This window comes from Hyperoodon ampullatus (genome assembly GCF_949752795.1).
Source record: "Hyperoodon ampullatus genome assembly, chromosome: 1".
NCBI classification, from domain to species: Eukaryota; Metazoa; Chordata; class Mammalia; order Artiodactyla; family Ziphiidae; genus Hyperoodon; species Hyperoodon ampullatus.
This window is the reverse complement of record NC_136914.1, coordinates 161,334,214-161,356,045: the sequence shown is the minus strand read 5'-3', so window position 1 is coordinate 161,356,045 and position 21,832 is coordinate 161,334,214. Positions and strand designations below refer to the sequence as shown.

General features: G+C 47.6%; 1 protein-coding gene across 1 annotated transcript in view; it reads right to left on the bottom strand.

Moving 5' to 3' along the window:
• EVC2 (EvC ciliary complex subunit 2) overlaps window positions 1-21,832 on the bottom strand; it is a gene marked incomplete at both ends in the record, with an annotated part of 138,142 nt that overhangs the window by 109,326 nt on the left and 6,984 nt on the right. The window contains 5 exons of the mRNA XM_079696542.1: window positions 4,135-4,188; window positions 8,909-9,018; window positions 14,855-15,041; window positions 17,009-17,077; window positions 19,941-20,107. Coding sequence (XP_079552668.1) covers window positions 4,135-4,188; window positions 8,909-9,018; window positions 14,855-15,041; window positions 17,009-17,077; window positions 19,941-20,107 — 587 coding nt within the window. The remainder of the gene's footprint in view (window positions 1-4,134; window positions 4,189-8,908; window positions 9,019-14,854; window positions 15,042-17,008; window positions 17,078-19,940; window positions 20,108-21,832) is intronic.

Here is a 21,832-nt window from a genome sequence, read left to right as displayed (position 1 = left end):
TTATTAATGAATAGGAGCTCTTTATAATATATTATAAAGACATTAATCCTTTTTAATGTATGCTACAAATATTTTCCCAAGTTTACCCCTTATCTTTTTTAATACTGTTTTCAAATGTAAAGTCTTCAACTATTTTGTGTACTCAGACCCATGGTTTTCCCCCATGGTTTTTTTCATAGCATATTAACCGATATTTACTCTTTAAAAATTGTTTTATCCATTTAGATCTGTTGAGGGAATTCATCTTCATTTTTCTTCCAAAAGATCCTGTCAGTTGCCCCCCAAATTTATGAATCAGACATTCTCTTTCCATTGATTTGAAATATCATTTTATCATGTATACATATGTGTAGATATTCTATTTTATTCCACTGGTCTGACTTTTTTTGCAGGACTTGAATACAGCATTAATATAGCTTTCTAATTTTTTATATCTGCTAGGGCAAATCTTCCTTTGTTACTCTTCATTTTGAAATTTTCTCATCTCGCTTTGTAAATTTATATTTCCAGGTGAAACTTTGATTGATTTGATCATATTCCTCCCCCAAATTCCACTATTGTTATTATTCAAATTATACTCTAAATGAATTTGGGTGACATAACAATTGGTTTAAATGTCCCTCTCTTGATTAGATTCAGATCCTTGCAGTGAAATATGGTGACCTGTTCTTCTGGTGCCTGGCAGGGTGCCCAGCTTCGCTACAAGAAGCTGGAGTGAAGTCCAGCTGAATCAACACCTCCACTCAACTACTATCCATAGGATAAACAAGGTCCTACTGTAAAGCACTGGAAACTATACTCAATATCCTGTGATAAACTACAATGGAAAAGAATATGAAAAAGTATATATATATATGTATAACTGAGTCACTCTGCTGTACAGTAGAAATTAACACAACATTGTAAATCAACTATACTTCAATAAAATTTTTTTTTTTTTTCGCGGTACGCGGGCCTCTCACTGTTGCGGTCTCTCCCGTTGCAGAGCACAGGCTCTGGAAGTGCAGGCCCAGCGGCCATGGCTCAGGGACCCAGCCGCTCTGTGGCATGTGGGATCCTCCCGGACCGGACCGGGGCACGGACCCACATCCCCTGCATCGGCAGGCGGACTCTCAACCACTGCGCCACCAGGGAAGCCCCAATAAAATTTTTTTAAAAAGAATACCTGCACTCAATGTCCGGCACAGAGTGGAGTGATTCTTTTCCTCTCTATTCATCCAGGAGGCAGAAAGGGTAAGAAGACTTCTTGGGGTCTTAGTTGACATATATCAGTTTCACTCTCAGGAAATTAATAAGAAATTAAGGAGGTTATGGTGTCTCTTCCAAGTGTTGCAGTTCCCAATTTACACAATGGGTTACTCAATGTCTTTGCTTTGTATTTTTTAACTGCTTGATAAAAATGTCAGAGGAGCTTATACCTCACTGCTGAGTTCCTCTTATTCATCACTGTCACACTTTCCTATTATAACGACGTTATCTTTGCAGGTGCCCAAATCAACTGTGCTAGAACACACGCTGCAGCTGGCAAGGGCTGAGCCTCCTCCTTACGTATACCTAGAAGGTGCCAGGCACTGTGCTCGAGCCCAGTAAACCTTGGTTCACATCCAACCGACAGTCAAACAGGCTTAACCTTGACGTCAGATCTTCAGATACATATTTTAGAAAACTCTCCTCCACCCTTAATTAACTCCTTCCTTTAAGATCCAAGTGAATTCTTACCTCCTCCAAGAGGCCTGCCATCCACCCAGCCCGCCCAGCCCACTCTTTCTCCCTTGTCAGTACCCCCAGCACCTATGATCTGTATGTTGGGTCACAACCTCACAATCAGTCACAGCTGATGTACATGGTTTGTTTGGCTTTTTGCCCTTGTTTAGTGTCTCATTGTGGGGGAGGAATGGTGGGTGATGGTCAATCGGAATCTCCAGGCTGCCTCAGACTCCACTGCGCCCTAGAATCTTGCGTGGGCCTGACTCACACACTTACAGCACCGGTGCGGCCCTCGTGGGAATTTAAGCTTGAGAGCCTCATACATAACATTCTTTTCGCAATTAACACAGAACACTTGCACAGCAGCGTTATTTTCATGTGTAATAATACTGATGATGTTTATTGAGTGCTTACAGAATGCAAGGCACTGTGCCGAGTGCTTTGCCTGCATCAATCCGTTTACTTTGACGACCACCCTATGAAGCGGGTACTATTATTATTCTCATTTTACAGCCATGATACTGAGGTCCAGGGAGGTAAGTAATGTGCCCAAGGTCACATACAATCAGTGGAAAAACAGGGATGCAAGTCCAGGCCTCTGGTGCAAGAGCCCGTGGTTCCCACAACACTCTAGGGCCATCACCTGCATAAGTCTCATCTCCCCACTCGATAATTACCTCCTTGAACGTGGTCCACAGGCACAGGTCACCTGGCCCAGGGGCCAGTGGGGCTGAAATCCAACCCATTGCTCCACTGCCAAGCCTTGCACCCATGGGTCTGCAGCCCAGGGGGGCCACCTATGCCTGTTTCTCCTGAAGGCAATGAGCTGAAGACAGCCCTGGAGACCTGGGTATGGCTCGTCTCCATCCATGTGAGAAGGTCTGGGCCACAGAGAAAGGGCTCATAAATACTGATTAAATGAATGTTCTCTGACCTTTACTGCAATCATGCAGCACTGACGACAATCAGCTCAGTCATGGGATATTTACCTGTTGAGTGCCACCCACAATGTAAGGCACCGTGCGGGATGCAAGAAGGAACCAGACATGGTGCCGCCCGGCAGGAGCTCACAGACCAGCCAGGAGAACTGTCTGCACCTGTGTGCCTGACTCGGGTTTTGTGCTGGCCTCATCTGTGCAGGCATTCGGCTCACTAGGAGGCAGTGTGGCCCACTGCCCAGCAGCAGGGCTCTGGAGCCAAAGGGCCTGGGTTCATATCTTATTCTAACACTACCTGTGCAGAATGGTGTTCACACGGCAGGCCTGAGACTTCCATCCTCTGGGAGGCCTGCTCAAGGTGCTGGGCCTTGGCTGGTGTCTGGGAACTCAGGTTTCAGAGGGTTCCCACCATCTCCTGATAAGAGGGGCTCACAGGGCCTAAACTGTTGGGCAAAGGATGTGGTGTACACTGAATACATGCTGTCCTCCTGGGAGGTACCAGGCAGAGGGTGCCCCGTGCCCAGCTCCCAGTACAAACCCTGGCACTGGGTCTCTAATGAGCTTCCCTGGTAGACAGCACTTCACATGTGCTGTCACAACTTGATGCCAGAGGAATTAAGCGTGTCCTACGTGTCTCCACTGGGAGAGGATCCTGGAAGCTGCACCTGGTGTCCTCCAGACCTCGCCCTGAGTCCCTGTTCCCTTTGCTGATTCTGCTTTGCATCCTTTCTCTGTCATAAATCAGCCTGAGTAAGACTATGTGTGCGGTCCTGTGAGCCCTCCTAGGGAATCACTGCACCTGGGAGTGGTCTTGGGAACACTGATACCCTAGCCATGTGACCTTGGGCAAATGATTTGACCTAAGTGTGCCTCAGTTTCTCCATCTATGAAATGGAGGTGATTTAAAATACAATCTATCCCCTCAGATTATGGTGAAGATGTCACAATTCAGCAAATGAAGACTGCTTAGGATGCCTGGCACCTAGTAGGTGCTTAAGAAATGTGGAACGTGATTATATAGTGAATAAACACTTGATGAACATGTGAATAAGTGAATGCATGAGCTGTGGGTGATTGAATGATGAACAAAAATGGAGAAATGTTAATGGTGAACAGCAGAAGCAGGCCTGCAGGGCCCTGGGCAGCTCTGGGAAGAAAAAACATGACCACCCACTAGCCGTGGGGTGAACACTGCAGGGCGGGTACCAGCCGGCTGATGGGTGGGTGAGGCCCCAGCCTGTCCAGGCAGTGACCGACCCGTCTTGCCCAGATGAAAGTGTCATCCAGGAGACTAGCCAGACAGCCTCAGGCCACACTGGGAGACCCCAGACTGCACAGAGCCCCCAGCCTTGGCTCGTGTCTGGGAGGCTAAGGCCAGCGGTAGGCCCCTACCCTTGGCTCTGAGGACAGCAAGAGACCACACACCAAAGACATAAAAAGACACACTGGGGGCATAAAGCAGGTGTCCAGGTCAAAGATTTTCTCCTACCGTTATCTTTTCTTCCGTTGTTATGGTGAAAAGGGCTTTTAGCTGGGCTCTGTTCTAGAAAAAGAAAAAAGAAAGCACTTCAGTAAATAGGTTTTGGCATCTGAGACACGGGGTAACATTTCGTGTTTCCGACCCACCAACCCACTGTGCCTGGAGCAACACTGGGCCCTTGACTTTGCAGGTGGAGGCTGGTGGATGTCTTAAAGTCCCTTTGGGGGAAAGGTCTATGAAACTGTGATGCGTCCTTCTCTCCTAGAGGCATGTGTGAAATCCAAACACCAGTTTCCCTAACTGCCAGGGAAACCCAGGCAGTGTGCCCTGGTGGTGAAACACTTGGGGTTAGGGGCAGGTCGGGCTGGGGTGAGGGATGACCCTGAAGCTTACCCGCCCTGTGACCTGGAGCAGCCACTTTCACCCTCTGGGATCTAGTCTGTACCCTTCAGGAAGGGGGAGAGAATCACAGGCTCCGATGTCATTGCTCTGATTGTCAGCTCTCTTTCCAATGCTCCCAACACCCCTAAACCCCAACTCCCTATGTGTCTCCTCCCAATACCTTCTAATACTCCTCTGCTTAGAAAACATAGGAAATGGAAAAATGAAGGGTGAGTGTTATGACTGCTATCTGTCCAACCACGTGGTATCTGAGGAGACTCAACATGAGATCATACTTCTTCCTGGGGGTAGAGTCAGAATATCTTGCAACTGAAAGGCAGTGCAGGGTAGTCTGGAGAGAACCAGACTACCCCAGTTCATGCCTGGCTCTATCACCCTCCAGCACTGTGGTTTTGGACAAGTTATTGACCTCTCTGTGCCTCAGTTTCCTCATCTGCACAATGGGAATTATATTCAACTTGGAGGGTTGCTGTAAGGATTAATTAGAAGAGTGCCTGGCACATACGGAGGAGTGCTGTGAAAGTATTACTGCTATTGGGTGTAGCAGGTGGTGATGGGTGGTTGTGTCAATGTAGGTAACCTGGCCTGGAGACTTGGAGCCCGAAGTCCAGTGAGCTAGGCAACCCCTGTGTAATCCTATCACGGCCACTTGGAGGCATTTTCCCTTGACCTGAGTGATGGTCCACCTGAGGTAGGAAACCTCCTGATCCATGCCCTACAATTGTTACAGCAGCCACACTGGGAGCACTGGGGCATCCCAAATGCATCATGGGCCAGCAGGACAAGCGGATGGAGGCTTCCAAGGGAAGTCGAAATGCCACAAGCTTTCTTTTTCCAGAGGGAAATGGAAATTTTAAGAAACAAACAAATAAACAAACAAGTCTTTAAAGAAGAGACACCTATGAAGCAATCACTTGGCCCTTTCTGTTCCTGAATTGTCTGTGCTTCGGAATATTCATGGTGCCCTGTGAGTTTCAGGGTCTCCTGAACTAGTGGGTTCAAAGGCCAGTTTCCTCCCTCTTCACTCCCTCTGGGTCCCTCCTCCCTGTGTTTCCTGACACTCAAAGTCTCAGCAGAAAGGGGCTCAAAGTGTACTTCATCTCTTTGCAAAACATGAATCCTCAGCCCCGCGCCTACATAAACTTCAAGGCTTGAGAAACATGTTTTAGGTCACAGCCTGAAGTCAGGAAACATAGACCACGTGAGATCCAGTGATGGTTTTATAAGGTGGGCAGCATGTTTATATAATAAATGGTAAGGAACTGGAGATGAATGTTCTAGATTTTCCCCTCTTTGACCTCCCTTCATCTAGGTCCTGTCTCATCTACCCTTGTATGAATTTGAGGTGCATGTGTGTATGTGTGCATATCCACGTGCATGTGTGTATCCATGTGCATGTGTGTATGTGTGCATATCCACGTGCACGTGTATGCATGTGTGTCCATGTGCATGTATGTGTGCATATCTGTGTGCACATGTGTGTGTCCGTGTGCATGTGTGCATATCCACGAGCACATGTGTGAGCATGTGCATGTGTGCATGTGTATATCCACGTGCACACGTGTATCCATGTGCATGTGTATGTGTGCATATCCATGTGCACGTGTGCATCCATGTGCATGTGTGTGCATGTGTGTCTATCCATGTGCATGCATGTGTGCACATCTGTGTGTGTTTGAGAAAGTAGTTTCCAGATCTAAACATAATGCATTTCTGACAGTACCTACTTCATGCTGTGAGGATTAGTAAGTGGTAACTATTTTTATTACCCTCTCCACTGCTCTAATACCATGTGAAAATGTCAGAACTAGAAGAGATTGCGGGGAGTCTTCCTACTCCTCTCATTTCTCAGGTGGGAAAACTGAAACTCAGAGACACTGAACTGTTCTGAAAACACAGCGAGGACAGCGTTCCCACCTCTGAAACACCAGACACCAGCTCCACACTAACTTGAAGGATTTCAAGTTGGGCACCTGCATTTTTAAATAACTCCTTTATTCTCCCATTGGTAGTGTGAGCCTCTTTATGGCTGACAAGCAGAGTAGACCCATGTTCTCTTGGGGAGTTGTCGTGAGTCTCACTCAAACTTTGATCATGTTCAGCCCCAAATACACTGGACCTCCTTGCCATCACGCAGGAAGGCCTAGGAGTCACCCAAAGAAACTGTGAAGTCCAAATGGGTGAGCCGATTGGAGAACGAGGCATAGGAGCCGCTCACCATTATCAACACTTATCCACTCAGCAAACGCCGGCCTTCCATGGGCCTTTTCTAAGGCAGGGCCAGGAAGGGCGATGCTGACAGTCTAATGCAGGCAGGAACCTACAACACATGGAATCTCCAGGTGGGCAGGGGGACTCTCCGCTCTGTCTACAGAACTGCCCAGAGAGTACCTGAAGGCTTGGAAGGGGATGGAAAGAAACTGCAGGCCACATGCAAATATAAAATCATCTCTTTTATCCCCACAAGAGACTGGAGACTATAGAACAATCTCCCTTTTACTGATGAGAAACTAGAGGCTCAGAGAAGTTCAAAAAGAAAAAAAACACACCTGCCCAAGAACCATTAGTTCACTGATCTATTCATTCGTCCACTCAACAAATATTTACTGAGCAACTAGTGTGGGTGGGGCTCTATTTTGGGCACAGAGGACACACCTGGGAATAGGGCCAATGGGGTCCCTGGCCTCATGGAGTGACATTCTAGTGGCGGATGGGGGTTTACTGGGGGGATGGGGTTGACATGACACAGACAGGCACCAAGCAAAGCAACGGACAGGACCCGTCAAGGGGTGACAGCCAAGGAGGTCGCCCTGGGGTGAGAGGCCCCGGACCTCATGCCTCCTGCTGCCCCACCAGCCTCCCCAGGCTCTTCTGGGAGGTGAAGCCGCCCTGGCCTAACTTCTCCTCCCTACATGAGGAGGTGGAGGCTTCCAATTTCACTGGGTTTCTGAGTTTCTCACTGTTGGCTTCCGACTGTTGCCTTATCTTAAATTTTAATTTTAACATATTTGGTTTCCTGTCCTTTGAAATTTGGATGGTATTTCTTCTGGGCCATTTTATCTCCATTTTTGTATCCTTCTTTGTCCTCTGTTCTTGACTTTGCACTTAATTGTGTTCGGAGACATCTGTCTTTTCTGACAGTTTTATACAGTTTTCTCATATCTGGTCTTTACCTTTTGGGAATCTTTCATTTTATTTAATTTTATCCAGGACTGTTTTTCTTATTGCAGCAGAAAACACTGCACACAGGCTCCCCAGCCTTGGATGGAACGATTCGGCAGCTGTGGGGTCCGATATTGATTCTGCCACGTGACTTGGGGCAGTCACCCTTGGAGCCTCATTTTCTAAGTCTATTATAAAAGGTACTTTCTCCAGGGACTGAAATCAGAACAAAATGAGCAGAGTAACTAGAGCACGAGCTCCTTGATCTCGAGGCCGGAGAGCTTGACAATATTGTCTTGACAACAAAGACAATAGCGGTGATGAACTCTGGAAGGAGAGCTGGGCAGGAGGCATCAGAACATCTCCACTCCCAGTATCTCTGGCCTCGAGTGGAGCACAGACCTCCTCCTCTGTATTCCCAGGTGTGTACAGCATGTAGCACGGGTCATGCAACCAACCACATTCACTGCCTACGTGGATTAACAAAAAAGTGAATGGAAAATGAAGGTGCTAATAGTAATGGGGTTACAGGTTAAATCACGTCCCCCCAAAATCCATATGTTGAAGCCCTAATCCCCAGTATCTCAGAATGTGTCTGTATTTGGAGACAACCTTTACAGACGTGATTAAGGTAAAATGAGACCATCAAGGTGAACTCTAATCTCACCTGAAAAGTGTCCTTAAAAGAAGAGGACACTAGGACACAGACACACAGAGAGGCACGACCATGTGAGGACACAGGGAGAAGACAGCCATCTACAAGCCAAGGACAGAGGCCTCAAAAGGAACCAACCCTGCCCACACCTTGATCCAGACTTCCAGCCTCCAAGATTGTGAACAAACAAATTTCTGTTGTTTTTGAGCCATCTGGTCTGTGGTACTTTTTCACAGCAGCTCTAGCAAACCAATACAAATGGGAGATATTTGGTTGAGTGCTTACTATGCCCAAGACACAGCGATGATAAATTAACATCTATCGTTTACGTATCTTGATAATCAGGTCCACAGAAGTTAAAGTAATTAAGGTCACAAGGAGCTTCGAGGGAGCCTGATTCATGGTCAAGTGTGTGAGATTCCAGGGCCTGCGCATTTATCCAGAATTGGGTATCACTGAACAAATGAAGGATGGAATGAAGAAAAGAATGAACTAACAGATGTTGTCTCCAGGGTTTCTAAAACAACAGTGACAAGAAAGAAATCAAAGTAACAAAGACAATACCGGTGATGAACTCTGGAAGGAGAGCTGGGCAGGAAGCATCAGGACCTCTCCACTTCCAACGTCTCTGGCCTCGAGCGATGCTGTGTAGCTGACGGAGAAGGAGTCTCCAACTGCTCAGAGAGAAGGCACATGTGGGTCAAAAACGGGGCCCCTGCCACACGCCAGACACAGCCAAGCAGCCAAAGGCGGCTGGCATCACAGCTGACAGCGGCAGCAAGAGCCCCTTTGATCTCACATACTTTTTATCGGGGAGAAGAAACTGGGCAGGTGTGCTCTTGGACCCCCTCTTTTTTCACTTGGAAGGGCTGTCGGCACCCTTACAAGGAGCTTTACCTGGGTTCCACCCCATCCTGGGGCTGGGCAGGCCCGTCCTCTTAATTCAGGATGCCATACACTTAGGAAATCCAGAACCTTTTTGTTTTGTTCTGAATCCAGGTGGGGACCTATTTGCTCCCAATGATCCCATCCACACAACGATGGGACAGAGTTTTTATAGGACTTTTGGGCGACACTAGCTGCCGCTTTGACACCTCCAGCTGGTTCTGAAAGCCCAGCATGCAGCACAGGGAAGCAGTGCCAGACTGGGCCCGGGAGGGGGCAGTGGAGAAAGTCACTCAGGCTCACGTAGGGTCTCCTCCAACCTCATGGTCTCTGGCTGGCCTTCGATGGCTTAATTACACAAACAGAGAAGCTTCCTAGGAGATAGGGTTTCTGACTCAAAGCTCCCCTTAGTCAGAAGCCAGGACTGGTTAGAAGAAGATGGCTCCGCTATCGGAAGGGGCCACACTCAGTCACACCCCCAGGTGAACAAGCAGGCTCTGGAGGCATGGGTGGAAAAAGAGGGACCCCAAACGAAAGCAGGTGACAGGGTGGCCACCACTGCAGGTTTCCAGTTTTGTAGGAGGCAGGGATGTCTCAGCCCCACCTTCTGGAGGTAGGGCTGGCATGCCCTGGGGACCCTTCCGTCTGATGTTGGAAATAGACTGTGCCCACCGTAACTACTAAAGGCGGAGTTCTCCCACTGAGCTGATGTTCTCAGGTGGGCTCCAGATACCTGGCAGAAACCGAAGGCACGTGTGAACTAAAGCAACATCTCTGTCCTTGCTCTTTCTGATGGATGCCTCTAAGCCTCAGCCATGGTCTGGGGAGGATGCTGAGTGCTGCTTTGGGGACATGGCCGTGTCTGTCCAGAGGCTGAGACTGGCGGCTGGTTGTCTGAATAGGGTGGATGTGGAAATGAGATTGTGATACTTTTTTTTAAAAAAACAGCTTTGAGGGCTTCCCTGGTGGCGTAGTGGTTGAGAGTCTGCCTGCCAATTCAGGGGACACGGGTTCGTGCCCCGGTCCGGGAAGATCCCACATGCCGTGGAGCGGCTGGGCCCGTGAGCCATGGCCGCTGAGCCTGTGCATCCAGAGCCTGTGCTCCACAACAGGAGAGGCCACAACAGTGAGAGGCCCGCGTACCTCAAAAAAAAAAAAAAAAAACAACAGCTTTGAGATAAAATTTATACATCACCTAATTCACCTGTTCTAAACGTGAGATTTAGAGAATTTTGTACACTTACAGAGTTGTACAGCCATCACCACAGTCTGATTTCAGAACATCCCTATCACCCTAAAAAGTAGCCTGGTGCCCAATGGCAGTTACTCTCCATAGCCACCCCCAGCCCTAGGCAACCACTGATCTACTTTTTGGGGACTAATTGGCCTTTTTGGACATCTCATAGAAATGAAATCATACAAGCTATGTTCTTTGTGTCAGGTTTCGTTCCCCGAGCAAACCTCTTTTTTTTGAGGTTCATCCATGTCGTAGTGTGTACCAGTACTTCATTCCTTTCTATGGCTGAGTAATATCCCACCGTATGGATAGACCGCATTTTGTTTATATGATACTCTCATGTCCCTTACCTCCATGGGAATTTTTTAAAGTGAAGCATATGAAAAAATTGGGGTTCAATGAATTTCAGCTTCTGAGTCAAGGAGCTGCACCCTTTCTTCTGCTGAAGGAACCCCAACTCCTCCCAGCAGCAACAACCATCAGCGGGGAGTCTGGACAGAATAAAACAATGGGAAGATGGTCTGGGGAACCTTAATTTAAGAATTTTGACTGTGGACTTCAAAATTTACAAGCGCAAAAATTTTGATCTCAGATTTTAATTCCTTTTGGATTTCTATCTGTCAGGGATTCATTCCTGAACTTTTCATTTCTCCGGGAGAATTTGCAAAAGGGAGGTGCTGGCAGGTCGCTGGAGGATCTTGATGCGAATGAACTCAGGGTTGTCCTTGAATCATACTGCAAAACCCCTGACAAACTTTGTTTAATAGCGTAGCAGGATGTGATCTGAATGGGTATTAGAATTAGGGAGAATTTCCAGCCTTGGGTCTGGAGTATCCTTTGAGTTTATTTCAATAATGTAACACTCGAGTCATTTCCAAAACCTTCATGGGGCAGGAAAAAAAATTTCTTCCACCAACCAGCAGTCCCAGAAGGACACACACAGGGGCAACGAATGGGGGTTTGGGGGAGCAGGGCTGTCCTGAGTCCCGATCAACAGCTGTTCTCCTTCCCCAGGGCACTAGTTACCCCCCTGGCAATCCTCAGATTAACCAGAAGCCCAGTGGGTTTGGAGAACAAAACGATGGAGATCGGCAAGGGAAGCACACACTCACCACCCTTGAGGTTTCTGTCCCCGAGCATGGGTGCCCCACCTGAAACAGGGCTGGCCTCTCCCTGCCCCTTTCTCACTGAGCAATGCACGCCATCCGATGGAAAGTTTGGGTATGCATTGCCAGTCAGCCTATCTTACTCGTGGGAGTGGGCTACTGGCAGAAAGCAAGACTCCTGCTTGCTTTTTTGTCAGGATGGGGGAGCCATCCCAACATGCCCAGTGGGTGATAAAGCCTGTCCAACTCTGCTGGTCAGTCAGCCAGCCCACCTGATCTCACCTACACTTGTCCTCTGACTCTGCCTGTACCTGTATCAGGGGTGATGTTTTATCCCTAGTACGCTATAATGTGCTTCATCTCTCAATGTATTGAGACCTCAAAAAGATGTAAAGAAAAGAGGAGAAATTAGCACTGAGCCTGTGGAATCCCTAGGATTTTTGTTTTAAAAATCCTCAACATTTTTACTTTATTTGTGTATAATGATAAAAGTTAGATCATAAATATAAGGTGATAAAGATTAAATTGCTAATTAAAATGATAATACCGGTGAAGGTCATTATAATCAGACCTGGCAGTGATTTTATCACCCTCAAAATGTCTGCAGGACATCAACCAGTTGATCCCCAAATGGTGTCCTGAGACAGATGGAAAGTACACTATTTCCTGTTGCGGACAGAAGAGAAAACTGAGACTGACGGAGATGAAGTGACTCGTTTAGGGTCACCCAGTTAATAAGTAGGAAGCCATCCATCCCTCTTGGACCTGTGGCTCTTTTAAAGCAGCAAATGATGATGATGATGAAAATGATATTGATATTGTCAGAGCATCAATGAGCTGGGGTCAGATGGGTCATTTGATTCTGTAGTTCTATACTTATTCTTTGGGAAAAAAGTTTCATGCCACTAAGTTGAAAACCAATGTCACATCCCTTGAGATTGCGGTAAGTTACAGACAAACACAGTTTGGATATTACTCTCAGGGCATGCAGAATCTAGTAGGCAGAGGTAAGGCGAGGGCATACATACAATAATAATACAGTCACAAGAATAAACATAGCTGCCAGCGGCTGGGAGGCGGGGGCAATGGAGTTGCTATTCAAAGGGGACAGAGTTTCAGTCATGCAGGATGAAAAAGTTCTACAGATCTGCTGTACAACAGTTAACAGTACTGTACTGTATGCTTAAAAGCTTGTTAAGAGGGCTTCCCTGGTGGCGCAGTGGTTGAGAGTCCGCCTGCCAACGCAGGGGACACGGGTTCGTGCCCCAGTCCGGGAAGATCCCACATGCCGCGGAGTGGCTGGGCCCGTGAGCTATGGCCGCTGAGTCTGCGTGTCCGGAGCCTGTGCTCCGCAACGGGAGAGGCCACAACAGTGAGAGGCCCGCGTACCGCCAAAAAAAAAAAAAATATATATATATATATATACGTATCTATCTATATATATATATATGTATATGTATATATATATATATGTGTGTATATATATATATGTATATATATATATATATATATACATATACATATAAAAGCTTATTAAGAGGATAGATCTTATGTGTATTTTACCAAACACAAAAATAAAAAATAAAAATAATCACAACAAAATAGCCTGGACTTGGGAGCACCTCCCACAGGCCAGGTTGTGTTGCTTTTCATGAATGAACTAGCTTCTCCTTAGAAGGACTCCCTGAAGTGTGTCACCAGCACCCACAGTTCACAGGAGCAGAGGCTGAGGTTCAAGGGTGTGCAGAGCTCATGTGTTGGGGTGAAGTCAGTGAGTTCATGCATGAAGTGCCTGGGTGGTCCAGGCTCCAAGCAGGTGAAGTGCAGGAGGGGCAGGTGAATGAGATGCAGGGAAGGAGAGAAGGACCCTCCAGACGGACACAAGAGCAGGAGCTGATGCCAAGCCATGGGAGAAAAGTGACAAGTTTGGTCCGCAGGAGCTCGGACTACAAAATACCCTGGAGCAACAGGACAAGAGAGGCAAGCCACGCCGGAGCAGGCAGAGTGCCAGGCCACATCACCTCGTCTCGCCTCTGCAACAGCTCTACGAGGCTGTTATACACATGCCACATCTGGAGTTCAGAGATGGTGATTTACAGGGGCCACACAGCTCCAAAATGGCTAAGTTAGGAGTCAAGCTAGGTCTGTCTGAGACCGAGTCTGTGCTCTGCTTACAGCCCCACGTTCTCTTCTCTGAGCACCAGTTTAAGAATTGGGGGGATTTATTTTTACATCATCGAAGAAAGGCACTGAAGATCACTTAGCTGGGATGTAACATACAGTTTTTATGACACTGTTTAAACCAGAGCCAGCAAAGAGGTCACTACTTGTGGGCCAACTCCACTGGTAGCTTCTGTCAATAATATGGTGTCAACAGGGATTCTGAGGCTTCATCTAGACTCAGAGAGAAAGAGTTGTGGGATTGATGAGCAACGTGGGCCATGTGTATGGAAGTGGAGAGGTCAGTTAGAGTCCCAGGTGTGTGAGAGGCACTAGAGCATCCTGGGTACAGGGTGGATGGAGGAATCCAGACTTTCTGAGTTTGAATCTCAGCCTTGAGTGCCAGTCCTATGGCCTTGGGCAAGTTCCTCACCACCTTCGTCTCTTTATCTGAAGACAGGGCACCTACTCAGCATAAAAGAAATCTCACCTTCCTAGGAAAACTGAACAGTTCTGAAGTCATAGTAACAACTGCATCCAGAATTGGTTTTAAATCTCCTTAATTAACCAATGACAACTCACCTCAGGAAACACATCTCTGAAAGCCAGTCAGTGACGGTGTCATACCTTGAAAGGGAGCCAGTCAGTAGTAGAGTTACTCCCGTGAACACGCCTGAACACGCTTGAACATGTCAAGAGCATGCTTCCAGGGCTGATGTCAGACCACACCCATGTCTGCCCAGCACTCCCCAAAACAAGCTCTTCATTTTACTGAGTGATAGTCATTTTGGTCATCTGGGTGATGGATATATTGGGGTTCACTATAATCTCTGTGTATGTTTGACATTTTTCATAATAAATGTTGAATATATATATATTTCAAAAGCTCTTTCCCAAAATCCCACCTCTCTCAACCTAAGTGACAAGCCAGCTTCCTGGTTGCAGATACTGAGCAGTGGTCTCCTCCTCTGATGCCCTGATAGCACAATCCGTTGTGAGGCCCAACTGCATGAACACATGTCACGTGTCTAAGAAGATGCCTGCTGCACATCCCGTGCTCTGTGAGTATCTGTACCTATTTTCATCGTTTTCCACCCCTGACTTCATACACGTGGCTATTACCTTGCAGAAACTTCTTCCTGAAAGCCTGGAACCCTCTTGAGGTCTGGTTTCCAGTCGACTCCCTAACAGTGAGGCCAGTGATGTTGTCCAGTAACAGCAGGTCAGAGAGGTTGGCAGCCGCAGGCGTCCTGGTGTTGTTCACAAACAGACGCACATGAGCTGTCGGCCACTCGCTCTGCACGGACACCTAGGACAGGAGGCAAAGTGAGGATGGGCTTGCTGGCAAACCCAACTTCCCAAAACGGGGCCCCAGCTCAACCTGTGCCCGTGGGAAAGGATTAAGGTCTCACAAACATTCTAGAATTTATCAGGTTTGATTTCAAAGGCCCCAGGAGAATTTTGACTCCCGCTTGCCAAGCTGTTGCTCAGAGATAATTTCAAAGAAACCAGGACCCTGAAATGCAGTGAAGTCATGCCCACAGAGAAACGTAGAAGAAAAAACATCCACGCACAGGACCATAGTCAGGCTGGGGAGACTGTGACAACGGGTGTCCCCAAGAAAAGCAAACAGTGGCTCTTTCTTACTCTATTAGTTTGCAGATTCAGCCCCAGCCAGTCCAGGGCCTCTGACTGCCATCTGATCTCCAGGTTTGCCCCAAGCTGGTCTCCTGTCTCCTGGCCAGTCGCCCCCTTCAGGGTTCTGCCTGCCCATGTGTTTGAATAGCTCAGGGCTAGGGAGTTCTCTGGTAGCCTAGTGGTTAGGATTCCAGGCTTTCACTGCTGTGGCCTAGGTTCAATCCCTAGTCGGGGAACTGAGATCCCCCAAGCCATGTGGTGAGGCCAGAAAAAAAAAAAAAGTTAAATGAATAGCTCAGCTATTCAAAGCCAGTGGCCCATCAGCAGCTTGGCTCCCCACCTGGCCTGTGTGACCTTTCCCTGCTCCCTCTCTCGAACCCTATCTCCCACCACTCCTGCCCTTCCTTCACCCCAGCTCTGCTGAAAGAGACACAGGAGCTGAGAAAAGAGAGGGAAGCCATGTATGTCCCAAGAAGAGTGAGCTCTGGAACGTAATAAATGAAAAAAGCAAGTTGTAAAACTTCGTGTATGGAATACAAGCACCAACGTAAAAAGGGGAAGAAGGAAGGTATATGTATGTACATACGTGCATACACACACACACACACACACACACTCATAACTGAGTGCATGTGGCAGGAAACATCTCTAGAAGGACACAGGAGAAACTGGTAGCACCCATTTTATCCAGGAAGGGGAGCAAGACAGCTGAGAGCCTGGGCTGAAATGAGGGCTGTGCAGTACATGGTCGGCTCAGCAGGCTTGGATTGTCCAAACCCTGCACATCCCAAAGAGAGGACCGGCTCCTGGGAGACTAACCTCTAAAGCCCTGGGCATATCCTGCCTGATAAGAGTGTCTTTATATCCTACGGCTTTGGGCCACCCCAGGTAGTCTCTGCTAACAATGTGGTTCACGGTGAGGGCCTTGGGCCAAGCTATGTTCAGGTGACCTGAATAATGGAGGTCAGCGACATGGGTGCTCCATGCCTACGTGATGGATCCTTAATAAAAATCCTGGATTCCAGGGCTTGGGTGAGCGTCCCTGGTTGATGGGCAAATTAAACGCTGTTCCTTCAACTCCACCAGCAGAAGACTGGCTGTCTTGGGCCTGGTTGCCCCAGAACTCTGTCCTATGTGCCTTATGCTTTGCTAACTATAATCTATATCATTTTGCTGTTATAAACTGTAACTGTGTGTAGAACTGCTTTTCTGAGTTCTGTGAGTCCTTCTAGGGAAGCACTGAACCTGACGGTGGTTTTGGGGACCCTCAACACAGGATCATGTGAAAGCCATCTCATGAGATTAGTAAGGGTCAAAGACCTAAAAGACATTAAGTGAATTTTTAAACTGTTGGGCATCATATCAATGTTAAAATCTGAGAGAAAATGTATACTTTCTCATTTTAAATGATCACAGAGGATTTTCACTGCCAATGATTTTATTGTTACCAAAAAATCTTAGTCCTGGTGCTGCCATATAAAATATAAGGTCCCTGTGGGTCGCATCATCACCCGTGTCCAGACATGGGTAGATAACCACGTGATTCGCCAGTTCTTTAAATACATAACTCTACTAATATATGATTTGGGCAAATCCAATTATTTTCTCTTTAAGTATAAACTACCTATGAATACTCACCACTGCACATTTCTGAAAAATTACTCCATTCTCAGAAGTTCCTTGAATGTCTCTTGAAATGTCTCCATACTACAATAAAATATAGAAATCATTAGAAAATGAAAAATATTTCATGCTACATTTGTCAAGTAAAAGTACAAGATGAACTTTTTTTTTTTTTTTTTTGTGGTACGCGGGCCTCTCACTGTTGTGGCCTCTCCCGTTGTGGAGCACAGGCTCTGGATGCGCAGGCTCAGCGGCCATGGCTCACGGGCCCAGCTGCTCCGTGGCATGTGGGATCTTCCCGGACCGGGGCATGAACCCGCGTCCCCTGCATCGGCAGACTCTCAACCACTGAGCCACCAGGGAAGTCCAAGATGAACTTTTAAAAGGATCAGGCAGAGGGGTTACTTCTGCTGGTGTAGTAACTCCCATCAATCCTGAAGATTTTTTTAAAAGGAGTATTACAGGACTGGAACTTAAAACCTATGAGGGAAGAAGAACGTGGACATGGATCACACGGGGCTATGTCCTGGTCTGGGGTGCGTGTCAATGACACCATTGTCACAGGGACTCAGCCAACCAGGGTTGACACTTCAGCAGGAGGAATGTGAGCAGAGCTATGGAAAAATCCTTTAAGGAATGCGCACATGTCCTGTGTGGGGTACATCAGCCACACAGCAGGAACTGAGTGAACGTGGACCACAGCATGTTGGGGCACCTCTCAAGAGCTGGATGCATCATCAACAGGTAGAGAATCAACCCGGGATTGGGCTCCTCCTCCAGCCCCACGATGGCTCCCCTGGAAGGAGACCAGTGGAAAGCCAGAGCTCGCCCACCAGATACCAGACCCGCTGCCCCTCGTAATCACAACTGGTCCCTGTTCATTTCCACCCTTGCCATATGCCCCGTGACCCCAGGCCATGCCTCCCTGCTGTCTGCCCTGCCCCCCTCCATCTGCAGTGGGTGGATTCATACTCTCAATCACAGACCACGGCAGCTCTCAGTGATACCAGTGATCATAACCATGGTTATTCTTCCCCAAGTGCCAGGCGTATGCCCATCACTGTACACATATGAATTCTATTACTCCCATTTTACAGATGAGGAAACTAAGCCTCATGAAGGTTAACGCACTTGCCCAAGGCTGCATAGGCAGGAAGCTTGGACTCCACCCCAGGCTGTGTGCTCCGTATCCTATGATCCTCCCACACCACACACCCCTCTCCAGAGCGTGACCCTCTCATTGTACAGAAGTGAACAAAGACACAGAAAGGGGAAGTGATGTTCCTGAGAACACGCTGACCACATGCAGCAGCATAAGCTGACCAGGCCTCTGATTCCGGTTGAGTCTCTGTCCACGACCCCACCCTCATGCTCTGACGTGCCAGGCCCCCAGTGAGTCCTTGAGGGCAGACACCTGGCTTTCTACTCTTCTGGTCCCCACACAGCATCTTGCAAACAATGATTGAATAAACATAGTTTGTTGGGCAAAGACACCCAGGAGGGGGGATGGAGGATGGAGGTGCTGCCGAAAGAAAGGTTGAGTCACCTGTCACTGGAGAGGATTGGAAAGACGATGACCAACATGGTGGGTTGAATATGGCTCCACGTCCTAAAGCCCAGAACCTGAGAATGCCACCCTATTTGGAAAAGGAGTCTTTGAAGATGTCATTAAGCCAAGGCTCTCAAGATGAGATCATTATGCATTTAGGTGGATTGGATTTAGCTAGGCCCTAAATCCAGTGACAAGTGTCCTTATCAGTGACAGAAAAGGAGAATACACAGCCACAGAGAAGAGGCCACAAGAAGGTGGAAACAGAGTGTCAGTAAATGTTACACGTCAACTGGCTGGGCCATGGTACCCAGCCATGGTACCCAGATATTTAGTCAAACATGTCCAGATGTCACTGTGAAGATATTTTAGATGAGAGTAATGTTTAGGTCAATGGACTTTGAATAAAGCCAATGACCCTCCATGAGGTGCGTGGGCCTCGCCCAATCAGGTGAGGCCTTAATGGAAAAGACTGAGGTTTTCCCTAAGGAAAAGGGAATTCTGCGGCAGACACCTTTCCAACTTGAGCATCAGCTCTTCCCTGGGTCTCCAGCCTGCCCTGCAGAGTGGGGACTTGCCAGTCCGCACCACCACATGAGCAATTCCTTAAAATAAACCCCCCCCGCCTTGCTCACATGTGTCCTACCTGTTTTGTTTCTCCAGGGAATCCTAACATAGAGATTGGAGTGAGGCAGCCACAAACCAAGGAAAGCTATCAGAAGCTGGAAGAAACAAGGATGGATCTTCTCCTACAAGCCCCCAGTGACAGCACGCCTCTGCTGACACCTTGGCTTCCCACCTCCAGAACAGGGAGAGAATAAATGTCATTGTTTTAAGCCACCAAGTTGGTGGAAATTTGTTACACAGTCTAGGAAACTAATACAAACATGTAGCCGGGGGCTTCCTTGGTGGCGCAGTGGTTGAGAGTCCGCCTGCCGATGCAGGGGACACGGGTTCGTGCCCCGGTCCGGGAGGATCCCACATGCCGCAGAGCGGCTGAGCCCGTGAGCCATGCCCGCTGAGCCTGCGCGTCCGGAGCCTGTGCTCGCAACGGGAGAGGCCACAACAGAGAGAGGCCCGCGTACCGCAAAAACAAACAAACAAACAAACAAACAAACAAAACAGGACCCCTTGCCCTGCTTTAGAACCAGCAGACGCGGGGGCCCAATGCTCAGATTCACACATCTTGTTCATCTAAATACTGTATATTGTACAGAAGCAGCAGCTCTCTGGAAAGAAAAAGGGATTTGCTTCCCAATGATAACTATACTCAGTGAAAGAGGAAGAATAGGTTTTTTGGAGGAACAAAAGCCTGTGACATTTTCTACACATATGGTCCAAAATTGGCTTCTTTACAACTTCTGATATGTCTTTTAAAGAACTGAACATGTTACTTACCAAGTGGTGTGTTACAGCAGACTCTCTTTTAAACAAGGTCTTCTTGGGCCACGAGGGTATAAAAGCAAAAACAGAATGAATCCATGGCCCACTAGAGGCTGCAGAAGTCGGGGCTGGGTTAAAGACTTCAGTTTTCTTATTGAATTTCATTCCAAATGGTGCTTCTACTGCAAAATAACAATGCACATGCATTACATAATACAGAAAGGCAGCGGTTAAACTCCAGAGGCGAACCACATGGTACGTGAAGGCACTTGAAAAATCTTTGCTGAGTAAGTGAATAAATGAGTGAATGAATGAATGACTTACCATCTCTTTGCCAAGAAGATGAGGCATTCTCATTGGGAGACACAGAGCTTAAGGACAGTGTTTCTCGAAGTCTGTGCTCCTTACCTGGGCTGTAGGCTGAAATGTACATTCCTGGGCCCCGCCCCAGACCTACTGAGTCAGAACCACTAGGCAGGGGAGGAGCCATAGGTGATCCTTACACACCTGGCATCAGACAGCCCTGCGTTCGAATCCTGGCTCTGTCACTTACCAGCTGTGTCCTTGGGAAACTCATCTGACCACCGTGTAAATTTATATTTTGAAGTGACCTGAATTGCAGAGTTGTGCCTTTTCAACATTTATCTTCTATCCAGATATAAACTTATATTGACTGAGAATGAGTCCTGTTATTCAGTCTTTCTTACACAGAGTATTGATAGCAAGGTCTTTAGAAGTGTTTTTGAACCCTTTTTTAATAGAATTTCTAAATATATGTAGGAAAAATTAAAATTAAAAAAAAGGACATGGAACTGGAATCCTAGATAAAATCAATATCTTTTTTTGTAGAATAGTATCTGTGGTTGATTCAGTTCATGATGTTGGAATGGGGACAAAGGTGAGCATCGGGGAATTGACAGCCCTCACACGGAAACAGGCAGGAGTTTTCCCAGGCTGGCTGCTCAGTCAGGATTGTTTGAGTCAATCACACAAGTGGGGCAGGACACCCACCTCTGGACCGCAGCCCAGCCCCTCAGGCTAAGAACAAATGCTTTCCCAGGAGACTTGCTGGATGTAAAATCCTAATGCCACTCTGGGCTTTATCTCTGGTGCAGGCATCCTGCAGGTGCCACCTGCTCCTCCAGGCCCTCAGAAGGCCCAGCCGCAGGCTCTGATGAAGACCTGAATGAGGCAGCCACTGCTACTGTCCACAGACAGTATAGAAGGAAGTCAAGCTCCGAAGTGACCATCACCACCCACTGCATTATTGCCCAGCAGCCTCCCCACTAGTGCCACTGTCACGTGGGTCACCTGTACTATTTGTGCAGGTGTTTGGATGCACCCTCACTCCCTTGCCTCTGGGCTGCCACAGGCCTGGAAGCCTCTCCCTCCATCCCCTTGTCCTGCTAACTACCACTCCTCAGGACTCAGTTGAGCAGCACCTCCTCCAGGAAGCCCTCCCTGAAGCCCTCCCAGTGGCCTTAGTCCTCCACCCCCTGCTCTCACTACAACCACAGTCTTTAGTGCACTGCGCTCCCTTTGACTGACAAGTCTGCTTAATCAGTGGCTAAAAGGTCTCTGTGATTACTGTGATATCACCTCAACCTATTTTATGCAAATGAAAACACTGGATTTTGTAAAATGTAAAGACTGCAGAGAGTAATAAAAGATATAAAAAGTACTTTTAACTCCCCCAGGAAATGAAATATGTTTATCCCTGGTATAAAACAAAGAGGTGTATTCATAATCTGTGCTGAGCAGATTCTGGACAAAAAAAGTATTCTGCCTGCCCAGGACCCCTCCCTTCACGGTAGGCACCCCCCCGCCAACACACACACTAGTCAGTAAGATTCTTAGTCTATACAGAAAAACCTGGATCCCAGACCATCCTAGTCCCCAGAAGGCCA